This window comes from Schistocerca piceifrons, chromosome 2 (genome assembly GCF_021461385.2).
Source record: "Schistocerca piceifrons isolate TAMUIC-IGC-003096 chromosome 2, iqSchPice1.1, whole genome shotgun sequence".
NCBI classification, from domain to species: Eukaryota; Metazoa; Arthropoda; class Insecta; order Orthoptera; family Acrididae; genus Schistocerca; species Schistocerca piceifrons.
The window spans coordinates 342242391-342270369 of NC_060139.1; the positions used below are offsets into that span (position 1 = coordinate 342242391).

General features: G+C 41.4%; 1 protein-coding gene across 7 annotated transcripts in view; it reads right to left on the bottom strand.

The window, feature by feature from the left end:
* Window positions 1–310: 310 nt before the first annotated feature.
* LOC124776797 (activating signal cointegrator 1 complex subunit 2) overlaps window positions 311–27979 on the bottom strand; it is a 179525-nt gene continuing 151856 nt past the window's right edge. For 6 of the 7 annotated variants that reach the window (XM_047251941.1, XM_047251939.1, XM_047251938.1 and 3 more), the window contains 4 exons: window positions 17156–17344; window positions 15952–16020; window positions 12239–12462; window positions 311–630 (listed from right to left, as the gene is read on the bottom strand). In XM_047251941.1, the coding sequence (XP_047107897.1) occupies window positions 491–630; window positions 12239–12462; window positions 15952–16020; window positions 17156–17344 (622 nt within the window). In that variant the 3' untranslated portion in view covers window positions 311–490. The remainder of the gene's footprint in view (window positions 631–12238; window positions 12463–15951; window positions 16021–17155; window positions 17345–27979) is intronic. The other variant, XM_047251940.1, reaches the window with a different exon arrangement.

Sequence of the window (27979 nt, forward strand, 5' to 3'; positions counted from 1 at the left end):
AATGGAATAATTCATCTTTCCATCTTTTGCAGTTATACGATCCCTAGGTGCTCCACACACCCAGGAATTTTAGCGCCTAACCACAAATGACTGCTTCCCATCTGCAACTCACTAAAAGGCCACTGCACTGGTGTGCCCTCTCAGTAGCCTTAATGTTAGTGAAACTGCAAAGCAACAGTGTTACAGTGTGATGAAAAGTTGTTGTGGTAGCTCTGAATAATAAATAAATAAATAAATAGCAATAAAATGATGGGGGACAATTACTGGAAGCTTAAGTATAAGCATGATAAAAGTTTGTTAAACTTAGTCCTTCAGTTAATTATAAATTTATTTTTGCCTTTACACTTGCAAAAGCCAGAATATATATATATTTTATTTCTTTAGTTTACAAACTTCCACAGAAAGATGATAACAAAAAACAAGGGTGCAAAAAATTGGTCATTACGATTTATTGATAGGAACTTTTTCCATATAAAGTATGAAGCAGATGTTATGCAGGAAACATTCCTTGTTGACGCTTTCTCTGGGCCCCTGCTCGGCGATTGTGATTTGCATATGACGACTTATGTGCATTCTTGTTCTGTCGATTTACAACTACAGTTTTGTCTTGCCCTTGTCCTTTTGGCCGTCCTGTAATACAACACAAACAATATTAGAAATGAATACTTATTTCAATGTTGTTTTTGGATTTGTAACAATGGCAGCATAATCTTGTACAAACATGTACAAAGTTGAAGTAAATGTGGAGTACTGGACTGTGAGTTATGAACACCACGATCTGATATTTGTACCCAATTTTAGCAGTTTTCATTTTAGTGATTGGACTGAAAATTCTATTCTGTGGAAAGAAAAAAAATGTTAGTTTAAAGTAAAGAAATCTAACATTGTAAGCTAACGCAAAAATGTCATTTATTGCCTTCACTGTTTATTGCTTAATTCACTTTAAATAAGCAGCATCTACCAATCAACTTGCAAAACTGTATCACCATATTGCACACTGTATAGTGATATGGAATGAGACCACCACTTACTACCCTCCTTTGACTGGAGAAGATGGTCTCAGTTTCATCAAGTAGCAAATAACCATGTAAGAATTTCTTTGAGACCGTAATATGATTATGTAAAAATCTCAACAGTTAGTGAGCAGTAATCATCAGGTTGGGGTACTGAAGGAGCCTGAATAAAGTATCTGAGATGTGACTTGCACTCCAGTTGTTAAAAAACCAAATGAGCGGTAACTGAAATTTATTTCCAGTGTTCTTCAAGACTAGACAGAACAACAAATTTATTTTTAAATTGAAGATTACTGCAAACCTGTTATGCCAAAAATAGTTAAAGGAAAACCTTTGTGACAGAAGCATCATCGAAAACTTAAAGCTATTGGATCACTAAGATAAGTCCGGTGTAGTAGCCACTGTGATACTTTAATAAAGGAATATAGCTCCAAAACTCTCAAAACACCAGTTCTTGGCATGGGTACGACCCTCATTGCTATGTATAAACTACAACACATTTAACTTATGAAAAACCCACAGGTAATAAAGTCTCCACCATGGAAGGTGTCTGATGATGGGCCAAAGTGTGCAATAGTACTGCTTGTTTTTCACTTCACTGTCATTTGGAAATCACTTACAAAAATCTTTGTAGCACTTTGTAAAATCCTAAAGAAGATGCTGAAATTAAAATCTCAGGGTTCTTCATCTGTATACTCTATTGGCCCATTTTACTTCTCAGAGATTTTATGTGCTGTGCAAAGGCTACAGGGAGTGAGTGCTGGAGACACGTCTTTAATCTCCTGTCACTGCAGTGTGTGCATGGATAACCTTTATAATACTGCTAGCCTTGATTATTGGACCAACTATGTCTGGATTGATTTGGTGAAGTAGACGGAATTTAGGAGATGTGACATTACTATTTTCTGTTAAAATTTATCATTTATTTTTGCTAAAACAACAGCTACTTCAAAACTGGTTGCATAGCATTTTACAGTGAGCATTTAAAGAAACTGTGTCGTGAGAAAATGTAAATTTCACATGAAGGTTTTCACTGAATTTTTTTTTAAATTAATTTTGTAAAGACCTAACTAAACAACAATGACTAAAATAACTTCATTCAACTTTTTAACGATCAATAAACTTTACAATTGGTTTGCAGAATTTTGTCATGCTTGTGCATCCATCAGTGATGAAGTTTATGGAGATCAACCAAAACTGTCTGTTGTTCCAAAAAACACCAGTGCTGTATGTTAGGGATAACCTATCACTTCAGAGAAAGTGATGTGTCGTTCCATTCATCTTGTGACGTTCACCTGCTTTATTTCTTCATTGATAATCCTCGGTGTCGACGTACTGCATTGTAATATTGGCTGAAAAATGGGGGGTGGGGTGTGGATGTTCAACACTGACTACTGTAAATGATGTAGACGACAAGTGCACATTTGTGTTTCACAGTTCTTTACTTTCACTGTTCACAACCCCCCAATATTACACAGTTAATATGGCCATTTCACTACCGGTTAACCTTTGATACACCTCATTAATGGTTAGCAGGCAAACACCAGCATACTGCTACAATAGTTTACTTTTGAATATCTAGAGCAGTGAAACCCTTAACACACAGTTCTTGCAGAATAATACGGTACATATTGAACAAACACTGTCATTGTTTTAACACACAGCCTATTTGTCTTGCACTTATTTCACAGTTAAGTTGATGCAGTGTCGTCGTTCTAACCGACACTGGATTCTCGTCTGAAACTCTGCCGTGGACTAACTGACTCGGGACCAAAAATCGGGCCTTTATATACCCTCACAATAATAGGTACTGAAACTATACAGTCTTCGACGTTTAAGTTATAGAAATTACAATTAAAACAACTCATTCAATTAACTGAATATATAGAAAAATTCCTTTTTTTTAACAGTTTCTTCTACCACAAAGGTGCAGATTACATTCATGTATGTTAATGGTAATTAGTTAATATGAAAAATGAATTAAAGGAGGCAGATGGCAAAACAAGAGGAAGTAACAAGATCCAAGCTTGCTTTGTCACGATCTCTCTAACCAACTTAGAATACTCATGACATTGAGCAAGAACTGTGTTCTTTGAGCAAGCACTGTGTTCTTTCAGTAAGTAAGTGTTTACTTTTAGGCTCTATTTTGTGCAGGAAGTTTCTGTTTCTTTCGTACGTGTCATGGGGGTGAAAGTGGATACAGCATATCTTCAGGGCAGGGGTTACGGGTCCCTGGATTCCTGTGCTTTGAGTCACCTGCACGTTGGTGCAGATGTTCCAGGAAAACACTGTCCCACCTCAGAGATTTGCTGTGGACCACAGAACCTCACCGAGCATCACAATGGTCATGATGTCAGTTGTCAAGGAAAACACAGAAAGGATGTACAGAGCACAAATGATTGTATTGTGAACTTAGTTCAAGTCACATGCTGTGGTAAAATATAAAATGGAATGTATATAAGGGAGATGAAGTACACACACAATAAAGAAGCAGCATGTGACTTTATTTTGTCGTAATTGGCGTTGAGATTTCCAGCTGGTAGGGACTTGTGTCTTTGACAAAGGAGTCAGCTGCTTCAAGATATAACAACACAGTCAGGCAGATAATATAGATAATTAACTATGACCACAAAAACCTGAACAATGGCAAATGTATTTCATTCAATTCACCTTTCAAAGAGGATGCCAGGACAAGTCTTTGCCACTGAATAAGAAGATTCAATTGAGCAAAAGAAATAAGTTTGATTTAAAATGAGAATACAGTATTAAAAAAGAAAAATTTCATTGGAAAATGTCAACACCCTTAGTAACATCTCTGATTTGTGGCAGTGTATAAACTTTATTTGCGCTGCAAATAAATAAATTCTACAAAAAGTAAATTTGTTGAGGGGACATAGTTAAATCCTTTAACTGTGACTCCATTAAAGGAGCAAATAAAAGTCCATGAGTGGAAAGAATTGTGCATGCATTGGCTGTAAGCCACTATTGTCTCCTCAGCACAGTGTCAACACATCTGCAGCTGCATTGGCAGTGCTGCTAATTCCAGAGTCAGCCGCTGTTGCAGACAATTTATTGCCAGCAATGCGGTTCAACTCATCTGTTGTCATAATAGTCTTCAGTAACCAAAGTTTTCTTTTGCTGGATATATACCCAGCCCTTAGAATGCTGTGGCAAGATATGAAATTAAAACCCAGACTTTGTTAGTGCATGCCATTAACAACAACAGGCATGCTGACAAATATCCCTGAATGGTTGAGGACCTGAGTACGAGTATAGCTAATTTAAAGCATGAAATATCAACCTTCAACGCTTAAACTTACTGTATTACTGACTTAGGAACCAAACTGCCTACTAGCATCAGTACTAACGCTGAAATGGAGGCCAGTTAGATACACATATCAGAGAATATCGAAAAGAGGGATAAATACTAAGACTACAGAGTTGAAAACTTCAATAAAAACATAACATGGGTTGTTATATTCAGAGGTTAATAAACAGTGTGATCTAGTAAGATACGAGATCAATGAATAATTTTGTAAGGTAAATAACGACATAAAGGAAATACAAGATTTTATGGAAGAGCAATTTCAAACGTTTAAGCGACAAATCTCAGACACACGATCAATTATGACTACCAGAGCAGACTAAAAATTTGGATTTAACGGTTTGTCCCGGCTCAACCTTTGCTAGTTTGGAGGATCGAAAACTGACTTAACACATCAGAAGGTACGAAACAAAATGAATTGACAGTCAGTATACCACAGTACACAGAACTCTCAGATATGCAAAGGAAGGAAAATCTGAGATGAGCTAATGAAAACGAAAGAGGAGGTAGCGGACTGTCAGAAGAGCTAATTGAGAAACCACAACTACAAAATGGAACAACTTTTTCCAAGTGATTTCTGAAGTTCAAACCTAATCGTTTTCAAAAAAATAGAATGATAAGTATTTCATATTGGCCGTAATGTGATCTCTCAGCACAGGCATCAGCATCTGGTAAGCAGTACAACTATAACAAAAGTTGCCACAGCATGGAATGCACACAGCACTTCTGTAGCAGCGAAAGGTTTAACATCCGTTTGCTACAGAATTCTTGAACACATTCTGAGTTCGAGTGAATTTTGTTGAGACAGAAAAGCTTCTGTCCACAAATCAGTGCAGATTTAGAAAGCATCGCTTGTGCAAAACTCGGTCTGCCATTTAATTACATGATATCGTACAAACCACGGATGCAGGGCAACAGGTAGTTCTATATTCCTAGATTTCCACAAATCATTTGACACAATGTCCCACTACAGAGTGTTGATGAAGCTCTGAGCATAAATTCTGGAAGAATGACAGGACCTCTCTTATTCTCTACATACATAAATGATGGTGCGAGAGTCAGAGGAACATAACTCCCAAAATACGATTTTGGTCTTTTTTAATGTATGTTCTCACAGTAGTCAGATATATTTTGGATCAAAATGACCTAACTCTCTCTCTTCTCTAAGCGCAAAAATAAGGTATTGTGTACCTCCAAGTTGTGAGTTTATTTTAGAGACAGACAAATGTATTGGCACTTATGCTCTTCTACATCTATGACTACAGCGATACTCTGAAAGCACTGTGGTGCATGGCAGAGGGTACCCTACATAACTACTTGTCATTTCCCCTCCTGTTACACTTGCAAACAGAGTGAGGGAAAAAGGACTGTCTACATGCCTCCGTATGAACTTTTAATTTCTCATATCTTATCTTCATGGTCCTTGCGCACAATGTGTGTTGGTGGCACAAGAATCGTTCAGAAGTCAGCTTCAAATGCCGGTTCTCTAAATTTTCTCAATAGTGTTTCTCAAAAAGAACGTTGCCTTTTCTCCAGGGATTCCCATTTGAGTTCCTGAAGCATCCCCGTAACACTTACATGTTGTTCGAACCTACTGGTAACAAATCAAGCCACCTGCCTCTGAATTGCTTCGATGTCTTGTTTCAATCCGACCTGGTATGTTACCCAAACATTTGAGCAGTACCCAAGAATAGGTCCCACCAGTGTCCTATATATGGTCTCCTTTACAAGTAAACCCCTTCTCCCTAAAATTCTCCCAGTAAACCGAAGTCAACCATTTGCCTTTCCTACCAAAGTTTTCACATGCTTGTTCCACCTCATATCGCTTTACAATGTTACACCCAGATATTGGAACGACTTTTTTGTGTCAAGTAAGACATTAGTAATATTATATCTGAACATTACAGGTTTGTTCTCCTACTCATCCACATCAACTTACATTTTTCCACATTTAGGGCTAGTTGCCATTAATCACACCAACTGGAAATTTTTTCTAAGTTGTCTTGTATCTTTCTACACTCAATCAACTTCAACATTGCACCGTACACTAAGGAATCATCAGAAAACAACTGCAGTTTGCTCCCCACCCTGTCTGCCAAATCATTTATGTATATAGAGAACAACGGTCCTATCACACTTCCCTGGGGCACTCCTGAAGGTACTCTTGTCTCTGATGAATACACACTGTTGAGGACGACATATTGGATTCTATTATTTAAGAAGTCTTCGAGCTACTCACATATCTGTGAACTTGTTCCATATGCTCATACCTTCATTAACAGCCTGCAAAGGGCACTATGTCAACTGCTTTCCAGAAATCTAGAAATATGGAATCTGCCTGTTGCCCTTCATCCATAGTTTGCAGTATATCATATGAGAAAAGGGCACGCTGAGTTTTGCACGAGTGATTCTTTCTAAAACCATGCTGATTCGCAGACATAAGCTTCTTAGTCTCAAGAAAGTTTATTATATTCAAACTGAGAATATGTTCAAGGATTCTGCAGCAAACAGAAGTTAGGGATATTGGTCTGTAGTTTTGCAGGCCCATTCTTTTACCTTTCTTATATACTGGAGTCACCTGCGTTCTTTTCACTCGCTTGGAACTTTGTGCTGGGCGGGAGATTCACAATAAATGCACGCTAGTTAAGAAGCCAATGCCGTAGAGTACTCTTTGTAAAATCGAACTGGGATTCCATCCAGACCTGGTAATTTATTTGTTTTCAAATCTTTCAGTTGTTTCTTTACGCCAGATGTGTTTATTTCTATGTCACCCATACGGGAATCTGCCCTATGGTCAAATGACACTACGTTTGTACGATTCTCCTATATGAACAATTTCTTGTATGTGAAATTTTAAACTTTGGATTTTGTTTTGCTATCTTCAACTGCCACATCAGACTGGTCAACAAGGGACTGAATGGGAGCCTCAGACCCACTTAGTGATTTTATATATGACCAGAATTTTTTTGGGTTCTCTGCCAGATCTTTGGCTAAGTAAGGTTTGCTGGGAGTAGTAGTTGTGTGCTTCACGCACAGAATCTCTATTAACCTTCGCTTGTCGTCATTTGTGTGTCCCCTTTTGAACCTAGAGTGCTACAGCCTTTGCTTTCTCAGCATCAGCCAAATTTCGATACTAAAACATGGTGGGTCGTTTCCATCCTTTATCCACTTACTAGGCACGTAACTCTCCAGACCACAATTTACAATCTGCTTAAAATTTGCCCATAATTTCTCTACGTCCATCTTATTGGAACAAAGTGATGCCAATTCACTTTCTAAGTGAGATGTTAATAACTGCTTATCTGCTTAATAACTGCTTATCTGCTCTATCTAGCAGAAACACTCTTCTAGCCTTCTTGACCGATTTATAACTTTCATAATCATAGTTGCTATAATGATATCATGATGGCTAATCCCCATTTCTACACTGACATTGTCGATAAAGTCCAGCCTATTTGTGGCTACAAGGTCCATTGTGTGTGGGTTGCTGAGCTAGATGCTCAAGGCAATTTTCAGAAAGTGTGTTCAAATGTATTTCACATGACTGTCTGTCTGTACCACCCCGCAATGAATCCATAGACATCCCAGTCTGTACTTGGCAGGTTTAAGTTGCACCAACCAGTATTGCATGATCTGGGTATTTATGCGCTACTAACCATAGACTTTCTTTGAATGACTCTAGAACTGTCACAATGGAATCGGGTGGCCGGTAAAAACATCCAACAATTAACTTAGTTTCACCTGCACCTGTTATATGTGACCAGATGATTTCACTGTCACTCTCACCTTCAACCTTTAGAGGTAATATTTTCGTGAACTGCAATGAACACTCCACCTCCTACGGCCTCTAATCTGTCTGTCCTGTAAATGTTCCATGACTTGCTAAATATATCAGAGCTTTCCATTTCGGGTTTCAGTCAGCTCTCGGTCCCATGAATAATTTGAGTGTGAGAACTTTCCTGGAGGGCAGTAAGTTCGGGAACTTTATTATGAATAGTTCGACAGTTTACTCATAAAACTGTGACAGCTGAAGTGTCTTTACTCTGAATGACATTTGACTTCCTGTGCTGTGAACTGACTGGAAAGTGTTCATCAGAGCACATCAAACTACTGCCTTGCCTAAAAAACCCTTATGTGCAGTCCACAAGTACTCTGCAACCCAAGTAGCTGCTTTCTTTGTGTAGTGCGCCCCTGAACTATCAAGGGGAGCCCTACAAATCCCCACACGATAACGCAGTTCTAGAAATCTGCAGCCAAGACCGTTACAGAGTCAACGAAGACTTTGGTCGAAACCCTTTACTCAGTTCCAAACCAAAGGACCCCAGTCAACTGTGGCATTTATGTTCTTCTGACTCCTAACTATATGAATCCAGAAGAGACCATCATCTACCAGTTTTGCATAATGTTGTTCTCATACACCTGTGTGCCATTTTCCTTTCTACTCAAAAAGAAGTATAAGTTGTCTCGTAGCAAATAAATCTTGCAGCATCAGGCTGGAAATGTTGCATTACATCTCACTGCTGAATCATTTGTCTGTCCATCAGTTCTTGAAACACGTTACACATGAGATTTCAAGCTACTCTATTTCCCCTCTGAGTATCAGCAAGTGCTGAAACTCTAGACAAAACAATGACTGCCCTTTATAAGCACTGTCAATTTGATCACATTGCCTTCATTGTCAAGTTACATTTTGTTTAGTTTCTTGAAGGATTTAATGTGAAGAAGTTAATGTTAATGTACACTCTCTATTAGATATACATTGAAGTACAAACACAGACAAGAGAAGAAGAAATACAAGAAGAATGAACAGACAGTCAAGAAAGGCATACACATCAGCTGCTAAGAAAGAAGTGCCAGACTGAACATTTCAGTACAAGAACTGTTCCAAATAACCAAGAAAGTGTAACGAGATCATCAGCAAGAGGTAATGTTCCATGAATTATGCAATATACAGAGAAACAGCAACAGTATTTAGCTCCACTAATTAAAGAAGTGCCTAATGCAAGGCCACATTCTTCAGGTGCACAGCCTCGAAGAAATGTGATGAAGTACTTTCTACTGATAGGTGGTTGTGAAGTTCAAGCGTGTCTAGGGGTATTTCTTAACTTTTTAATGTATCCGTGTGATACATACAAAAGAGAAGAGACAGCAGCAACATGATACTGACTGCTAATAAGGGAGGTCATCATCATTCAGGTATAAGGAGATGGGTGAGGCAAAGGAGACAATAAGTAACCATATAAAATCTTTTCCTACTATTCCATTGCATTACTTGAAACAGAGCATTGTGTGACAGTTCTTTCCAGGACATATGAATATACAAATATTGCATGAACTATATAAGAAACTTTGCAAAGAGGAACAAGTTACTCCTGAAAAATAATGGGTCTACAGAGAAATATTCAATACACAGTTTAACCTAGGCTTTCACGTAATTAGAAAAGTTGTATGCGGCCACTGCTATTGTTTTCAAAATCTCTCCAAAGAAAATGAAGAGGCAAAGAAAGGCCAGCATTCAGAATACTCAGAGAGACAAGAAGCTGCTAGAAAGCTAAAAAATGAAATGAAAGAGCAGGGCAGAGCAAGAGATACCATTTATTGGAGTTTGACCCACAAGCTATAACGTACTGTCAAAACATAGCAGCTGAGGACATTTTCTACAAATGAAGATTAACTAAGGTAGACATTACATATGGCATGAATGTGGATTGATTGAAGTAGCATCATGCTTATTTCAAGAACTCTAGAAGACTGCACATGGCAATCAAGTTTTTTCACTCTCAGGCATTTATGGAGGACAAAATCCCAACATCAATAGGAGCATCATGCTTCTCCTTGCTTTACACGCTCTGAACATTTCTACAATACAGCGATGCTTCTTTGCGCTTGGCACACTTCAGTGGAGGGTGACTCACTCCATGCCAGTATAGACAAGAGTTGAAAAAATTTGACTTTATACCCTTCAGGATGGTACATTGTTGGTATGCTTCAAAACAAAGGCTGCACGAAGTTGTTGAAATGGACCAGAACGACTTCCTGGATTTTGATCCTATGCAGAAGAAAAGGTTGAAAAATACAAAAAATGACAGTAAATGAAGTACACTGGTTTAAGGTGGAAAGGCTTCAAAATTGCAAAAGTGATGTTAATCGTATCTTTTTCACACATTTCCATGATCAAAAATTCAAAAGTTTGCCAGTTTCCCGAAAATCCCAAAATTCCAATACAGTCTTCCAGTCAGAACCGAAATACCAGGAAGAGAAAATAGAAGACCACACGGATCTTTGCCACACCAGCATTATGAAGGAACAGTATCACAAATTTTGTAAAAGTCTTCAAGAAGAGGAAGCTGGAGATTTCGACTGCGGTGGCAATGGTTGTAATGAAATTAGTGGGAAAGTGAACGTTCAGTGGTGACATTGGTACAAAAATCCGCTAATATTCTTTTATTTCCACTGGAATTGATCTGTTTCGAGTATAGAAATTAACTTTTTACACTATATTTTCTCAGTATAATACATATCTCCAATGTGCAAGACCTTTATTTATACTGATTCACCTAGACTCATAATGACATACTTCCTAGGCAATATATCAAGCAATAAATAACAGTGTACCATTAAGGACTATCTTTAAAGATATGTTATCATTTGACAGCTTTTTAAGTGTATTCTTTAGTGGTGTAGAGGTTTTCAATAAAGTTTGTATTACATCACTGAGATACAAAATTCACAAGTTAAAATATGTTCTTCCATCTCTCCTGTAAAATCACTGAACTGGAGTTATGTTACTCTGATCGTCACACAATGAAATGATCTTACAGAAAAGTTGAGCTGCAATTTATGGCTGTTAGCTGGTGATACTGTGGTGCACAGGAAAGTGTTGTCACTGAGTGACTGTAGGGGTATACAAGATGACTCTGATACAATTTCTAGTTGATGTCACCTAGCTCTAAATGTAGAAAAATTTAAGTTATACAGATAAGTAAAAAAAGCAATCTTGTAACATTCGAATACAGCATCAGCAGGGTGCTGCTTGGAATATTTACATTAATTAAGTATCTAGGCATAACACTGCACAGAGATACAAAATGGAACGAGCACGTCAGGCTGTTAGCAGGAAGGCAAATATTTTATTTTTTATTTTATTGGGGGAATCTTGGGAAAGTGCAGCTCGTCAATAAAGGAGGTGTCATACAAGATGCAAGTGCGAACCATTCTTGAGTACTATTTGAGCGTTTGGGATCCCCACCAGGTTGGATTACAGGAAGACATTGAAGCAATTTAGAGGCCAGATTTGTTACTATTAGGTTCAATCAGCATGCTGTTATTACGAAACTGCTTGATAAGCTCAAACAGCAATCAGTGGAGGGAAGATGACTTTCTTTTTGCGAGGCACTATTGTGGAAGTTTAGAGAACTGGCATCTGAGACCCACTGCAGAGCAATTCTATTACTGCCACTGTACATTTCAAGTAAGAAGCATCACTAGTAGTAGTAAGTGGTAACCTCTGCAATGCACCATATGGCGGCTTGCAGAGTATGTATGTAGCTGTAAATGCAGCGCTTCAGTTTAACTATTTCAAAGTGAAAAGTTTTTTATACATTTTTGTTAAAATGTAAGTGACTAGAAGGTGGCTATTTGACCAAAATTGGTTGTTCATATATAAATACACATTGTAGCAGCTTTGGTGGTTTCTTTAGGTCATTCCAGTTGTCAGTGGTAAATATGGTCTCCAAATGACAATCATAGAACCACACTAATGTATGAACTGATCCATTTAAATATGATTCATACTGTATTAGTGAGCCCACAAAAGACTCACAGTATTTGAATTAACAATACCACATAGAATAAAATATTCTGAAGGAGTGTTAAAGTCAAAGGGATTTTTCAAACTTACCAACTACATCTCTGGACTGAGGCATTGCTCCACTGTAATGACGACGACCCCTGTTTTGTAATTTCATTTGGCGTCTGTGTTCAGCTTGTGCTCGAAGTTCTTCAGGATTTGGAACGAACTGATCAGAGGGAACTGCTGCTGTATCACCTTCACTTCCGGATTCTTCTTCACTTGATTTCACATCTTCATTCGTCCGCAGAACACGGGGAATGACCAGAGGACGTCTAAAGTATTGAATATTTTAATTATGCAGAAATAAGGAATATGCATAACATGATAATTTCATTTGTAATAGAAGATCTAATTTACACAACAACTCACACACAAAAAACATTATTATGAAAACGGTTGTCACAAAAATAAAGAAGGTGTAATGAATGACATGATCATTGGGAAAAACATGAAAAACTGAACAGAAAGGCGGAATGGTACCATAAACAATGAAAAGGGGGAGAGGGGAGGGAGGGACGGAGGGAGAGTGAGTGAGGGAGGGAGGGAGAGATCAAGCAATGATCAATACTTTACAAATAACTAAACAGCACAAAAGTTGCATTTTTCTATATGAGTCAGTATTTACTTTAGCCTAGGCTATGTAATATTTTCTTAATATTCTGCAATCTCACTCTGCTTTTTCTTATGAGTCTTGGTTATTAAATAGCCTCTATTTTTATACTTAATTTGTCTCTCTTTTCTTTGGAAATGTTATCCTCAACATTTCAACTACTTTCGTCCTTTATTCTGTTCATTAATTTGTTAGTTTAAAAGGAAAAAAAAAAAAAAAATCTATAAAAACTTATGTCAAAACAATTTCTACTTCCTAGCCTTTTACTCAGCTGATTGTTCATACTTCATTCAAACAAGATGTTTCAGAAACATCTTTCTTAATTTTACACTAACATTTGAAGATGATGATCCGTTGTGATGTACATTTATTCATAGGTTTGTAGTCTTTTGTCCACAAAAGATGATATTATTACAGATCTTGTCCTTATTCCTGTATCCCAAATTCAAGCTACTCATATCAAACTGCCCCTCTTTCCCTTTCCATGCCTCATCTTTCATATTTTTTCTCTTCCTGCATCATGTCCAGTCACCCATACCAATACAAGAAGCATCCGATTATCAGGGTTTGAATTGTCTGGTTTGCAGATTAGCCACACGTACTGTGGTGACTTTTGAAAAAATAAAAAATGAAACATGAAGTATTCTGTAATATTATTGATTGGCGACTCCATGTTGTCTTGTGCACTACGACCAGGTAACAGGTATACTTGAAAAAAGAGACAGCATTGGTCGTATATTTTTTACTATTGCAAAATTGATTTTCTGTCACTGAGTGACCATCTTCAGTGCTAGAAGTTAAATTTTTTTTTTTCACATTACGATCAGAGAGTACAACATAGAAAATCACAATTACATCTGCATATGAACATAACACTTGTTAGAAACAAACCTATATTGTATAACTTAAATTAGGATGCACTGTTGTCACTAAGCTTACGGCAATCACATAGACTGAGGTTGCTGTTTACCTGCACTTGTTCAGCAGACCTCGGTGTGACGGGGCTTGACACGCCCTCTATGTGACATGTGTCACGTGAAGACATAGTATCATTGGTTTTGCGAATTATTAACACTAAATAACTCTTGTACTTTTGTGAATGGTGTAGTAATTCAAATTTAAAATGTACGTACAACACATAGCAGACGCAGGAGGATATCTAAAATACATTGGCACATTGTTTTTTATAAACTATAAAACATAAAATAGATCGATGATAAATTGTTAGAGTGCAGAACATATAAAAAGCAAAAGATAATGCCAAAGAATAATAAATGAACAACATAAAAAGAGGCGCAACACAGGTCTTTCTTAAAAAACGTAACACCCACCATCTGGCGTGGGAAGTCAAAAGTACAACGTTCGTAATTTATGTAACAAACGTTAATACCAAGGAGTCAAATATATAAAAAATAATCACAGTACGAAACTGCCATTACTTAATAATTAAAATGCCGTGCAAATATAAGGTGCATTATCTTTTGCTTTTTATATGTTCTGCACTCTAACAATTTATCATCGATCTATTTTATGTTTTATAGTTTATAAAAAACAATATGCCAATGTATTTTAGATATTCTCCTGCGTCTGCTATGTGTTGTACGTACATTTTAAATTTGAATTACTACACCATTCACAAAAGTACAAGAGTTATTTAGTGTTAATAATTCGCAAAACCAATGATACTATGTCTTCACGTGACACATGTCACATAGAGGGCGTGTCAAGCCCCGTCACACCGAGGTCTGCTGAACAAGTGCAGGTAAACAGCGACCTCAGTCTATGTGATTGCCGTATGCTTAGTGACAACAGTGCATCCCAATTTAAGTTATACAATATAGGTTTGTTTCTAACAAGTGTTATGTTCATATGCAGATGTAATTGTGATTTTCTATGTTGTACTCTCTGATCGTAATGTGAAAAAAAATTTTAAGTTCTAGCACTGAAGATGGTCACTCAGTGACAGAAAATCGATTTTGCAATAGTAAAAAGTATACGACCAATGCTGTCTCTTTTTTCAAGTATTCTGTAATAATTAGAATTAAGATTTTAGTTTTTGGTTGTGAAGGTGTTTATGACAAAAACATCCATGAGTAGTTAAACTTTGATGTCTATGAACTGGTCTTTGAGCAGCTAAGTGACATGGATATACTGAATGTAGTGCATTCGGTAAAGAAAGAGAGCAAAGATAAACTGATCGATAAATCTGTTATCTCACACACTGTTGCACTAAAATATGTTGATATGTTATTAGAATATCATTTCATTATGTTGCTGTCATGACTCTCTGGAAAATGAGAACTGTTGCAGGAGAAAGTAGAACAAGTTCTGAAAGTGAAATGAAAGCAAGTAATATGAAATACAACATGTTTTACGTGTCATTTTGTAAGTAAGTTGTCATTTTCTAGCGATGATGTGTAAGTAATGCACTGGGATTTCAAATGCAACATTTAGCATGTTTTGAAAATACAGTTAAATGCAGTTTCTGGTAAAAACATATGTGTTTTGCATTATTCATGCAGTTTTGGGTCAACATTAGCTCAGATAATTAGTAGCTTGCACTCCCATATAGTCCAATTTCTCCCACTTCCTGTCTTTGATGACTGAATCGTCTTTCTAAATTTTAAATTACCAAGATACTCTTTCTTATTAGGTATACACTTATATATCTTTGTGAAACTGCTTATATAATTTCTGAGACAGAATTAATTAAAGGTAAAAAACATTATCAATTATTGTTTCTTGTTTGGATTTGGGAAGAGACCCGATTTCAAACTCACATCACTCTTAAGACTACCCTCATGCTTCTTCAAAGGTCACTTGGTGCCCCAGGCTCTAAACGACTCTCTTAAAACAGAACTGTATAGACTCACTAATGAAGATAGGTTAAACTCTCACATTCAGTGGGTCACTCTGCTCGTACCTGTACACAAACCCAGTGGCACCTTAAGACTTTGTGGTGACTTCGAAATGATGCAAAACAGAAGCACAAACTCATCCTCTACTGATAACAGATGGGACTCTTGCAAAATTAATGCCATATGGCCTCTACTGTTAATAATTGGTTATTTTTGTAACCTTTTTGGCCGCCACCATATTACAGTGTTTTATGGGCCAATTACCAAATGGCATACCAAACTATACCACTTACCTTGGTGATTTCATGTTTTGCACAAGTGTTCTTTTGAGTAACCGCTCTTGACATATTTTGGGTTCAAACCTGCAGCAAATGGACTTGCACCAATGAAGAATTATGTCACAGTCATTACACATAAGAAAATGATGTCTAACACCGCACCTGATGCTCACTCTGGTCTTTTAGCTACTTACAGGGTCACTGCAAGAGAAGAACACTACTTTGCAGACTGACTTGATGATCGTCCATCACTGCACTCTCCCGGACATACTACAACCACTATTGGAGCACATCATCTGAGACCACTTGTTTTTGAGTGGTCACGGTGGTATGCGCCCATGAGTTTCAACAGCACACAACTTGTATCTGGTTTCTCCATTTCTAGTGGACCCTATGCTCCTGTGGCAACTCGTGCAGCTTCTATGGTACCTTGTCTTGCCCCAGCCTTCTGCAGTGGTGCCAATGGATACTAGTATGCTGCCTTTCCCAGTGGTGGCTCTTCCAGGGCTTGTACCACCTATATTGTTCTCCCCCACAGCTGCTGCTGGGAGGAAGGGATATGTAATGCTGCCACTCAATGCAATTATGGAAATCAAGTAGCTGGGACAACATTACAGTTGGCTGCTGTGGCACCACTACCCAGAGACAATTAGTCATGATGAGTGCCCTATGACAAGACCATGCCAGAATCCCACATATACCTGTAAGCAGGTCCTGGGATGGGCTGAGTCAAGTGTGATGCAATCTGTGGAATGTGTGGTGAGTGTGCAGCAGGTTTGGCTCAGGTGCTAATAACATGGACTTAATCACAGGCAGAACTTTGATACAGCAAGGACTGGATTTTGCTTAGGAATATGGACTTAAGTTGGCTTGCACTGTTTCTGAAGAGCATCCTGTGTCTATCTCTTGCTGTAAATAAACCAGGGCAAGGTCCTGCTACCTGAGGTGTTGCTTGCCTTTAAAAAATGTTTACTATGATAGCTTTGTAAAAATGAGACATTCTTAGATAGTTAAATCTGTATTCTGGCTAAGGTAGGGCGACAATAGGGAATGTGGTGATACGGCAAATAAAATGAGCTAACTAAATACTACATGACATTATTCAATGTAAATTTTAGAGTGATCTTAGCAAACTATTACAGTTCTGTTACTGAACATGAATCCTCAAGGTATTGCTTATTTTTGCAGACAAAAGAAAGCAAGGCACTTCTACACATACCTTTCATCATCCCCAACTTCAGGTACCGAGATTTCACGATCATCGCAGGTGTCATCATATTCGTCGTCATAATAATTAAACTGACTCTCATCTTCTTCCACAAGTCCCAGTTTTGCGTATGTGCTCTGGTACTGCTTTATCAGTGTTTTATCATCAAGCAACTCTTTCACGTCTTTGTACTTTGGCTTCCTAAAAGAAAAAAAAGAACTAAATGTAATTCAGTACATGCAACAGAAAATGCTAAATTGAATAGGTTTCTAGATAGAGAACAACAATTTAAAAATCTGTCTAAAAGGAATAAAATATCAGAATTGAGAAATGGCTGTGCTTGAACCTATATATCAGGCCTGGCCTTGTGAGAGCACCAACACCAAATCAGCACTCCAGCTCCTCCACCACTGTGCCATTTGAAGAAAGTGTTTGACGGACAAGTTTAAATGCTGGAGGCAGGCACGGAACAGTGAAAGATGTCTCTCCAATGTAAGGGGCCTACTTCTTGGAGGATAACACTGCAGTTCACTTTCAACTGTACCAAAAGGATTTATTTTCAATTTCTTACCTTCTGCCAATACAATAAATTCATCTTTAAAATAATTAAATTACTCCATGATACTATGATGAGCAGAACTATAAATTTGATTTGTTAGACAAAACACTAACCTTGAGGCATACTGTTCATAACATCATACATATTTGTATTCTACAGTGTTTTATATCTGAAACAACAGTTTGTGGTACACAGCCAAAAACACGGGACAACAAAAACATCATTACAGATGGAGTACAAGTCCCAATCAATGAAGGAAATTGTCCATGCCCTTTCAAAGGAACCACCCCAGCAGACGCCTTAAGCAATTTACGGCAATTACAGCAAACCTAAATCAGGAAGTCCGGATGTGGCTTTAAACCATTTTCCTCTTAAATGTGAGTCCATGAGTCCCTTGGTCAGAGAGAGAGAGAGAGAGAGAGAGAGAGAGAGAGAGAGAGAGAGAGAGAGAGAGAGAGAAACCAAACATTACAACGGCTTTAACAGATCTATGCAGTTCACAATACTACTTGTGATGTAATATACAAAAGCAATATAAGCAATCTGTTAAGGATGATGAAGACATTTGCGTTCTTTCCCATTTCTGGCAATGTTACAATCTTGGCAAAACACAAATGCATCATACCGTCTTTGTAGCTGATGTTGCAGTGGCATAGCAGTGTGTTTTTTCTAGCACGTAAGAGTATGGTTGTACGTTCAGCACACTGCATGACCTTCAAAGATTCATAAATGTACAGAAACTCCTAGTCCACACCAAACGGTGTCACTTTCCACTTTTGGAAACAAATGCACAGACAATTAAGTATATAGTACAGAATGTAATGTCATGTCACAACTCATTTTGTGAGTAAAGTGATGGGAATGTGATAAAGTGGGGAAATATATTTGTCAGGCTGAGACAACAGCAAAAGTTTAAGTTAACATGATCTATGTAAAGTATATGATACTGGAGAGTCCAGTTTGATGTGAAAAAAATCTACTCACAAGCAGCAGCAACAGGGGAACACACAGACATAAAATGATTTAACTTTTACACACTTTCAGAGCCAGTCACTCTTTCTTCTGGCAGAAGAGTTGAAGGGGAAAGCAGAGGGGTGAAGGAAAAGAACTGGAAAGGTTTAGGGAAAGAGGTGCAGTTGACAAAAGTCACCCAGAAACCCGGGTCAGGGGAGACTTACCGGACAAGATTTGAAAACCTGAGAGCTTAAAGGTTGAAGACAAGGTAATATGCAAGACATAGATTACTACTAAAACATTGTGTACGAGTTAATAAGAGTGAAGAGGTTCAAATGGCTCTGAGCACTATGGGACTTAACATCTGAGGTCATCAGTCCCCTAAAACTTAGAACTACTTAAACCTAACTAACCTAAGGACATCACACACAGCCATGCCTGAGGCAGGATTCGAACCAGCAGCTATAGAAGAGTGAAGAGCCAAGTGCATTGTATGTAACAGAGGTGGAAGGGGAGATATTATCAATAACTGCTTTTTATGGAAAGTTCAATTTGGAACACATATACTACAAGGAATAAAGGTAACCATTCATCATACTGTTGAGGCACTGGGTGGTCAACAGGCACATTAACAAGACTGAGAGGCAGGGATGAAGTGTGAGTGGTGGAGGAAATGGTAATGGATGACAGAGGGAGAGGTTGCAAGGGAATGGGATAGGTATGTGGCACGTAATGAAGTCAAGTAGTGTGTGTGTGTGTGTGTGTGTGTGTGTGTGTGTGTGTGTGGGGGGGGGGGGGGGGGGGTGGAGATTTGTAGAGATGATAGTGGGAATTCAGATTAATTGGGTAAAATGTGGAATTCAAAACTGGGACGAAGACCAGACAAATTGCAGAATTGAAGTACGTGTTCCAAGGACAATTTACTTAACTCGGAGACACTGGTACTAGGAGTGAGTATCCAAAAAATTGCATGTGTCCTGAACCAACCACTGCATTCCCACATAGAAGTCTTTATAAAAACTACAGAAGGGTTGGTCTGTAACATGACTGCTTTCGCAGGTGGCCATGTATCTTGCAATATTCCCCTTTACTATTATGAAACGGATAGATTGCTAGTCACTATGTACAGGAGACGTTGAGTTGCAGACAAGCACAATGAAAAGCCTGCTATACAATTAAGCTTTTGGCCAAATGGCCTTCTTCTGAAATAGAGCGTGTGCGTGCACACACCCACGCGCACACACACACACATTTTCTATTAGAAAAGGGTCTTTTGGTTGAAAGCTTAAATGTATATCATTTGGCTTAATTGTACAACAGTCTTACCTCTGCTGTTCCTGTCTGGGACTCATTACCTCCTCTACATGGTGAGCAGCAACCTATCCTTTTTGTAATACTGTTGTTATTCCATCCTGGACTTCCCCTTTAAATATGAACATACATTCAGATTCAACTTTGTTGTTATCTTGCAATTCTGAACTGTTGCACCCATAAATGAACTTTCTTCATGGACCGTGTCAGCACAGGTTGACAGAAATTGTCACCTATGCAGTTTTTCTCGCGCTGAAAGCTTAGAATCTTTAAACAATTTCAACTTATTATGAAGAAATACAATTTGCTGTTTACTTTAACTAGTATCTGTATTGCATCTCACTGTACAGTCTCTTACTGTATTTAAACATTTAGTAGCAGGAAAACATCACTCAGACATACAGTTTGAGGCTGTACCTGACAGATGTTTAGTCCTCGTTTGTTCTGCTGTGACGTCACTCAGCACTGTCACGGCATGTCTATTTACTTGGATGGTGCACTGCACTACTCCATATTGGGATGCGGACTCACAGAGATTATACAAACTCCATACGTGTATTGCAACTCGAGATCATACTGCAATCACTGTCCCACCTTGAAGACATGCTGCATCCATCCATATACACGTCACATGTGAAGAGCTGACAAAAATCCGCAACCAACCTACTATTTGTAACCACTAAACTAACACATAAGGAGCACAAAAAGGAACACAAATGATACCAGAGAATGAATGCTGAAGGGCAACATTTGAGATAATCTGAGAGGTGTGCACTAATAGGTCAAACATGAAATAAACAGTTGGGAAAACATAGGTAATAAACATCGCAAGTATCAATTTGTTAGACAGTTATAAAAGAATCTATGGAAATTGAGATGAGAGTATGAGTCACAAAAATGTAAAAGGAAATTATACTGTTGGCTTTAGGATGGTTCTGTATGATTATTTTGTTGCCATCCTCAATCATTGTGCGTGAGAACAATACACTGCCTTGTAGGTGAAGTGGTTCTGCACAATCACATGAAATGACAACAAAGTGAAATACAAAAAAGGGGTGTGTAAATTAGGGGATCAAATGATGTGCTTTGATAATTAAATAATGTAGGATTTATGTTGAACAGTGGTTGGGCAGGTAGGAGTGAAATACACCGTAGTTGAAGCAACCACAAGTGACGCTACAAGGAGCTACAAAAGTACATGATGTGACTTACCAAATGAAAGTGCTGGCAGGTCGACAGACACACAGACAAACACAAACATACACACAAAATTCAAGCTTTCGCAACAAACTGTTGCCTCATCAGGAAAGAGGGAAGGAGAGGGAAAGACGAAAGGATGTGGGTTTTAAGGGAGAGGGTAAGGAGTCATTCCAATCCCACGAGCGGAAAGACTTACCTTAGGGGGAAAAAAGGACGGGTATACACTCGCACACACACACACACACACACACATATCCATCCCGTAATATTTAAAGGTAAAGAGTTTGGGCAGAGATGTCAGTCGAGGCGGAAGTGCAGAGGCAAAGATGTTGTTGAATGACAGGTGTGTGTGTGTGTGTGTGTGTGTGTGTGTGTGTGTGTGTGTGTGTGTGTGTGTGTGCGCGCGCGAGTGTATAACCTGTCCTTTTTTCCCCCTAAGGTAAGTCTTTCTGCTCCCGGGATTGGAATGACTCAATGACTCCTTACCCTCTCCCTTAAAACCCACATCCTTTCGTCTTTCCCTCTCCTTCCCTCTTTCCTGACGAAGCAACCATCGGTTGCGAAAGCTAGAATTTTGTGTGTATGTATGTGTTTCTTTGTGTTTCTATCGACCAGCCAGCACTTTTTATACATATATATATATTCCATGACTTACCAAATGGGAAAGCGCTGGTAGATATGCACAATAAAAAAACACACACACAAAATTTCAAGCTTTCGTAACCCATGGTTCCTTCGTCAGGAAAGAGGGAAGGAGAGGGAAAGATGAAAGGATGTGGGTTTTAAGGGAGAGGGTAAGGAGTCATTCCAATCCTGGGAGCGGAAAGACTTACCTTAGGGGGAAAAAAGGACAGGTATACACTCGCGCACACACACACATATCCATCCACACATATACAGACACAAGCAGACATATTCAAAGGCAAAGAGTTTGGGCAGAGATGTCAGTCGAGGCGGAAGTGCAGAGGCAAAGATGTTGTTGAATGATAGGTGAGATATGAGTGGCGGCAACTTGAAATTAGCGGAGATTGAGGCCTGGGGGATAACGGGAAGAGAGGATGTATTGAAGGGAAAGTTCCAATCTTCGGAGTTCAGATAGTTTGGTGTTAGTGGGAAGTATCCTGATAACCCGGACGGTGTACCACTGTGCCAAGATGTGCTGGCTGTGCACCAAGGCATGTTTAGCCACAGGGTGATCCTCATTACCAACAAACACTGTCTGCCTGTGTCCATTCATGCGAATGGACAGTTTGTTGCTGGTCATTCCCACATAGAAAGCTTCACAGTGTAGGCAGGTCAGTTGGTAAATCACGTGGGTCCTTTCACACGTGGCTCTGACTTTGATCGTGTACACCTTCCGGGTTACAGGACTGGAGTAGGTGGTGGTGGGAGGGTGCATGGGACAGGTTTTACACTGAGGGCGGTTACAAGGGTAGGAGCCAGAGGGTAGGGAAGGTGGTTTGGGGATTTCATATGGATGAACCAAGAGGTTACGAAGGTTAGGTGGACGGCGGAAACACACTCTTGGTGGAGTGGGGAGGATTTCATGAAGGATGGATTTCATGAAGGATGGATCTCATTTCGGGGCAGGATTTGAGGAAGTCGTATCCCTGCTGGAGAGCCACATTCAGAGTCTGATCCAGTCCCAGGAAGTATCCTGTCACAAGTGGGGCACTTTTGGAGTTCTTGTGTGAGAGGTTCTGGGTTTGAGGGGATGAGGAAGTGGCTCTGGTTATTTGCTTCTGTACCAGGTCGGGAGGGTAGTTATGGGATGCGAAAGCTGTTTTCAGGTTGTTGGTGTAATGGTTCAGGGATTCAGGACTGGAGCAGATTCATTTGCCACGAAGACCTAGGCTATAGGGAAGGGACCGTTTGATATGGAATGGGTGGCAGCTGTCATAATGGTGGTACTGTTGCTTGTTGGTGGGTTTGATGTGGACGGATGTGTGAAGGTGGCCATTGGACAGATGGAGGTCAACATCAAGGAAAGTGGCAAGGGATTTGGAGTAGGACCAGGTGAATCTGATGGAGCCAAAGGAGTTGAGGTTGGAGAGGAAATTCTGGAGTTCTTCTTCACTGTGAGTCCAATCATGAAGATGTCATCAATAAATCTGTACCAAACTTTGGGTTGGCAGGCTTGGGTAAGCAAGAAGGCTTCCTCTAAGCGACCCATAAATAGGTTGGCATACGAGGGGGCCATCCTGGTACCCATGGCTGTTCCCTTTAATTGTTGGTATGTCTGGCCTTCAAAAGTGAAGAAGTTGTGAGTTGTGAGTCAGGATGAAGCTGGCTAAGGTGATGAGGAAAGAGGTTTTAGGTAGGGTGGCAGGTGATCGGCGTGAAAGGAAGTGCTCCATTGCAGCGAGGCCCTGGACGTGTGGGATATTTGTGTATAAGGAAGTGGCATCAATGGTTACAAGGATGGTTTCCAGGGGTAACAGACTGGGTAAGGATTCCAGGCGTTCGAGAAAGTGGTTGGTGTGTCTGTTGAAGGATGGGATTTTTTTTTTTTTTTTTTAAGGGGTTTAAGGGCGCTCAACTGCTGTTGTTAGAGCACATGGAATCTAGTAAAACTCAAGGGGATGGGGGGGACACCAGAAGGACCTGACAAAGATGCGGATAAAATAAGTAAAAAGGTTAGATGTCATTGGACAAACCAGTTAAAGTTATAAAACGCAGAATACGGGCAGCTGCTCGAGCGTCATCAGCTAAAACATCTGGTAAAGTAGATGGCAGGGACAGGACAACACGAAATTGACTAAAACGGGGACACGACAATAAAACATGGCGCACTGTTAATGCCTGACCACAAGGGCACTGCGGGGCTGGGTCACCGGAGAGCAGGTAGCGGTGGCTAAACCGGCAATGCCCAATCCGTAACCTGGTCAGAAGGAACTCCTCTCGCCGAGATGGTCGGGAGGAGGTTGTCCAAGCAGTTGGGAGTGGTTTTACCGCCCGGAGCTTGTTTCCTTGGAGGGATGACCAAGCATCCCACCACAACAACACAAGCCTCTTACATACATCCCCACGAATGTCAGATGACGGGACACAATGGGAGGCTGGTCGAGGCAGGAGGACTGCAGCCTCGGGAACCCACAGAAAGCTGACAGAACCACCATTATCAGCGAAAGAATGGAGGGACTGCTGTATCCGTTGAATCAAGGGATGGACCGGATAGGGAGCTCCAAGGCTCTGAAGAGCACTGAGTGAGTCAGAGCAAAGTACATACGATGAATGGCGGTGGCGGCGGGCATACTGAACGGCCTGATGGAGAGCAAAAAGCTCGGCCGTAAAGCTCGAACATTGGTCGAGGAGCCGGTATTTAAAGGTGGCATCCCCGACGACAAAGGCACAGCCGACACCATCGTCAGTTTTGGAGCCATCGGTGTAAATAAAGGTGTGACCGGCAAGTCGAGCACGAAGTTCGACAAACCGTGAGCAATACACTGCAGCTTGAGTACCCTCCTTCGGGAGTGAGCTGAGGTCGAGATAAATATGAACCGGAGCCTGGAACCAAGGTGGTGTCGGGCTCTCACCCTCTCTGAAGGTGGTAAGGAGGGCAAAATCCAATTGTCGAAGCAGGCGACGGAAGCGGACTCCGGGGGGCAGCAGGGCAGACACATACAGCCCGTACTGACGGTCGAGAGAATCGGCGAAGAAGGACTGGTAAGAGGGGTGGTCGGGCATAGACAACAGCCGGCAGGCATACCGACACAGCAGTACGTCGCGCCAGTAGGTCAATGGTAATACGGCAGCTTCAGCATAAAGACTCTCGACAGGACTAGTGTAGAAGGCTCCGGTCGCAAGACGTATCCCCCGATGGTGGATGGAGTTGAGCCGGCGTAAGAGGGATGGCCGAGCGGACGAGTAGACGAAGCTCCCATAATCCAGCTTCGATCGGACAATGGACCGATACAAGCGAAGCAGGACAGTGCGATCCGCTCCCCAAGATGAACCGCTAAGAACTCTGAGGACATTAAGGGAACGAGTACAACGGGCCGCCAAATAAGAGACATGTGGAGACCAACACAGTTTCCTGTCCAACGTGAGCCCTAGAAACTTAGTTGTTTCCACGAATGGGAGAACAACGGGACCGAGATGTAAGGATGGTGGAAGGAACGTTTTATATTGCCAAAAGTTGATACAAACCGTCTTCTCTTCAGAGAACCGGAAGCCATTTGCCACGCTCCATGAGTAGAGGCTGTCTAGACAATGCTGAAGGCAGCGCTCCAGGAGGCATGTTCTCTGGGCACTGCAGTAGATCGCAAAGTCATCGACAAAGAGAGAGCCTGAGACATTAGGTGGAATACAATCCATAATTGGATTTATCGTGATGGCAAAAAGGGCTACGCTCAAGACGGAGCCCTGAGGCACTCCGTTCTCCTGGAGGAAGACGTCGGACAATACGGAACCCACACGTACCCTAAACTTTCGATCTGTTAAAAAGGAATCAATAAAAAAGGGCAGGCGACCGCGTAGGCCCCACCTGTGCATAGTGCGGAGGATACCTCCTCTCCAACAGGCATCATAAGCCTTCACCAAGTCAAAGAACACGGCTACCGTTTGGCGCCTTCGCAAAAAGTTGTTCATGATGAATGTCGACAAGGTCACAAGGTGGTCAACAGCGGAGCGGCAGCGACGAAAGCCGCATTGGACATTAGTAAGTAGTCGTCGAGATTTAAGAATCCAGACTAACCGAGCATTAACCATGCGCTCCATCACCTTACAGACACAGCTTGTAAGAGAAATGGGGCGGTAACTAGAAGGAAGGTGTCTATCCTTCCTGGGTTTGGGTATAGGAACAACGACGGCGTCACGCCAACGCATGGGGACCTGACCTTCGGTCCAGACGCGATTGTAGGTACGAAGAAGGAAGCTTTTGCCCGCCGGAGAAAGGTGTGCCAGCATCTGAACGTGAATGGCATCTGGCCCCGGAGCAGAGGATCGGGACAGTGCAAGCGCACGTTCGAGTTCCCGCATAGTAAAGGGGGCATTATAAGTTTCCAGATTCAGCGAGTGGAAGGAAGGTCGCTGAGCCTCTTCTGCCTCTTTCCTGGGAAGGAAGGCAGGGTGGTAATGGGCGGAGCTTGAAACCTCCGCGAAAAAGCGGCCAAAGGCGTTGGAGACAGCCACAGGATCAACAAGGACCTCATTACCTGAGGTCAGGCCAGTTACCGAGGAGTGGGCCTTAATGCCCAACAGCCGGCGCTGGCCACCCCAAACGACGGAAGAGGGAGTAAAACTGTTAAAGGAGCTGGTGAAAGAGGCCCAACAAGCTTTTTGCTGTCTTTGATGACTCTACGGCATTGCGCTCGGAGTCGGTTGTATTCAATACAATTCGCCAACGTAGGATGGCGGCGAAAGGTGCGTAAAGCATGTCGTCGAGCACGGATAGCGTCCCTACAAGCCTCGTTCCAACAGGGGATGGAAACACGACGTGAAGAAGAGGTAGTACGAGGAATGGAACGTTCGGCAGCATTGATGATAACAGCCGTGAGGTATTCGACCTGACTGTCACAACTGCAAAAATCGTGGTCCAGAAAGGTCGCCAGGGAGGAGTAAAGTCCCCAGTCAGCTTTCAGTATGTTCCAGCGCGAAGGACGTGGGGATGGGGTGTGGTGCAGGAGACGAACGACACAGGGGAAATGGTCGCTCGAATAGGTGTCAGAAAGGACATACCATTCGAACCGACGGGCAAGAGTGGTAGAACAGATCGAGAGGTCCAAGTGGGAGTAGGTATGAGTGGAGTCCGAGAGGAAAGTTGGGGCGCCGGTATTGAGGCAGACAAGATTGAGATGGTTGAAGACATCCGCCAAGAGTGAGCCTCTTTGACAGGATGCAGGAGAGCCCCAGAGGGGACGATGGGTATTGAAGTCGCCAAACAATAAAAACGGCGGGAGAAGCTGAACGATCAGGTGCATCATGTCAGCCCGACTAACAGCAGATGACGGTGGAGTGTAGATGGTACAAACTGAAAAAGTACAAGCAGAAAGAGTAATACGGACAGCTATTGCTTGGAGTGGGGTGGTCAATGGGATGGGATGGTAATAGACATCGTCCCGAACGAGCAACATGACCCCACCATGAGCTGGGATACCGTCCACAGGGGTGAGGTCGTACCGCTCCAAGGTATAGTGGGTAAAGGCAATACGGTCAGTCGGGCGCAACTTGGTTTCCTGGAGACCAAGGACGAGCGGACAGTGCAGGCGGAGGAGCAGTTGTAATTCCTCCCAATTAGATCGAATACCTCTTATGTTCCAATGTAACAAGGCCATCGCTAGTCAAAAAGTTGGGGGAACGAGATGGGGGAAGAGCTGGTCACCTCGACGGCCGCGGAGGGCCAGGTTGCGAGGGAACAACGCTACAACCGGCGGGAGGCGGATCCGGTTCCATCGAGTCGTCGCCAGCTGCGGCCGCTGTCCCTGGTTGTGTAGGAGGGGCAGCATCATTTGCCGACGAGAGGGCAGCTGAGCGCCTGGCAGCAGAGCGTCCCGGCGAAACTGAGGATGGCCAGGAGCAGCGACTCACGGATGGAGCGTCAGATGAAATGCGCCGGGTTGGAGAGGGGGATAGAGACTTCTTCTTGGAGGCCTTCTTGGAAGGCCGAGGAGGCACAGGGATGGTGGGCTGGACCCAAAGAAGGTCCTCACGTGAGGGGTCCGTTTTGGAACGCCAGACCTCGGAAGCTGGGGTCCTGAACGTTTCCCCGATGGACGCCTGAGAAGAGGATCGCTTCTCAGGTGGCGGGGGGAGGGGAGGAGGAGGAAGGGTGGCCCCTGGGGCAGAGGGGGCAGGGGCCACGGGGGAGGAGG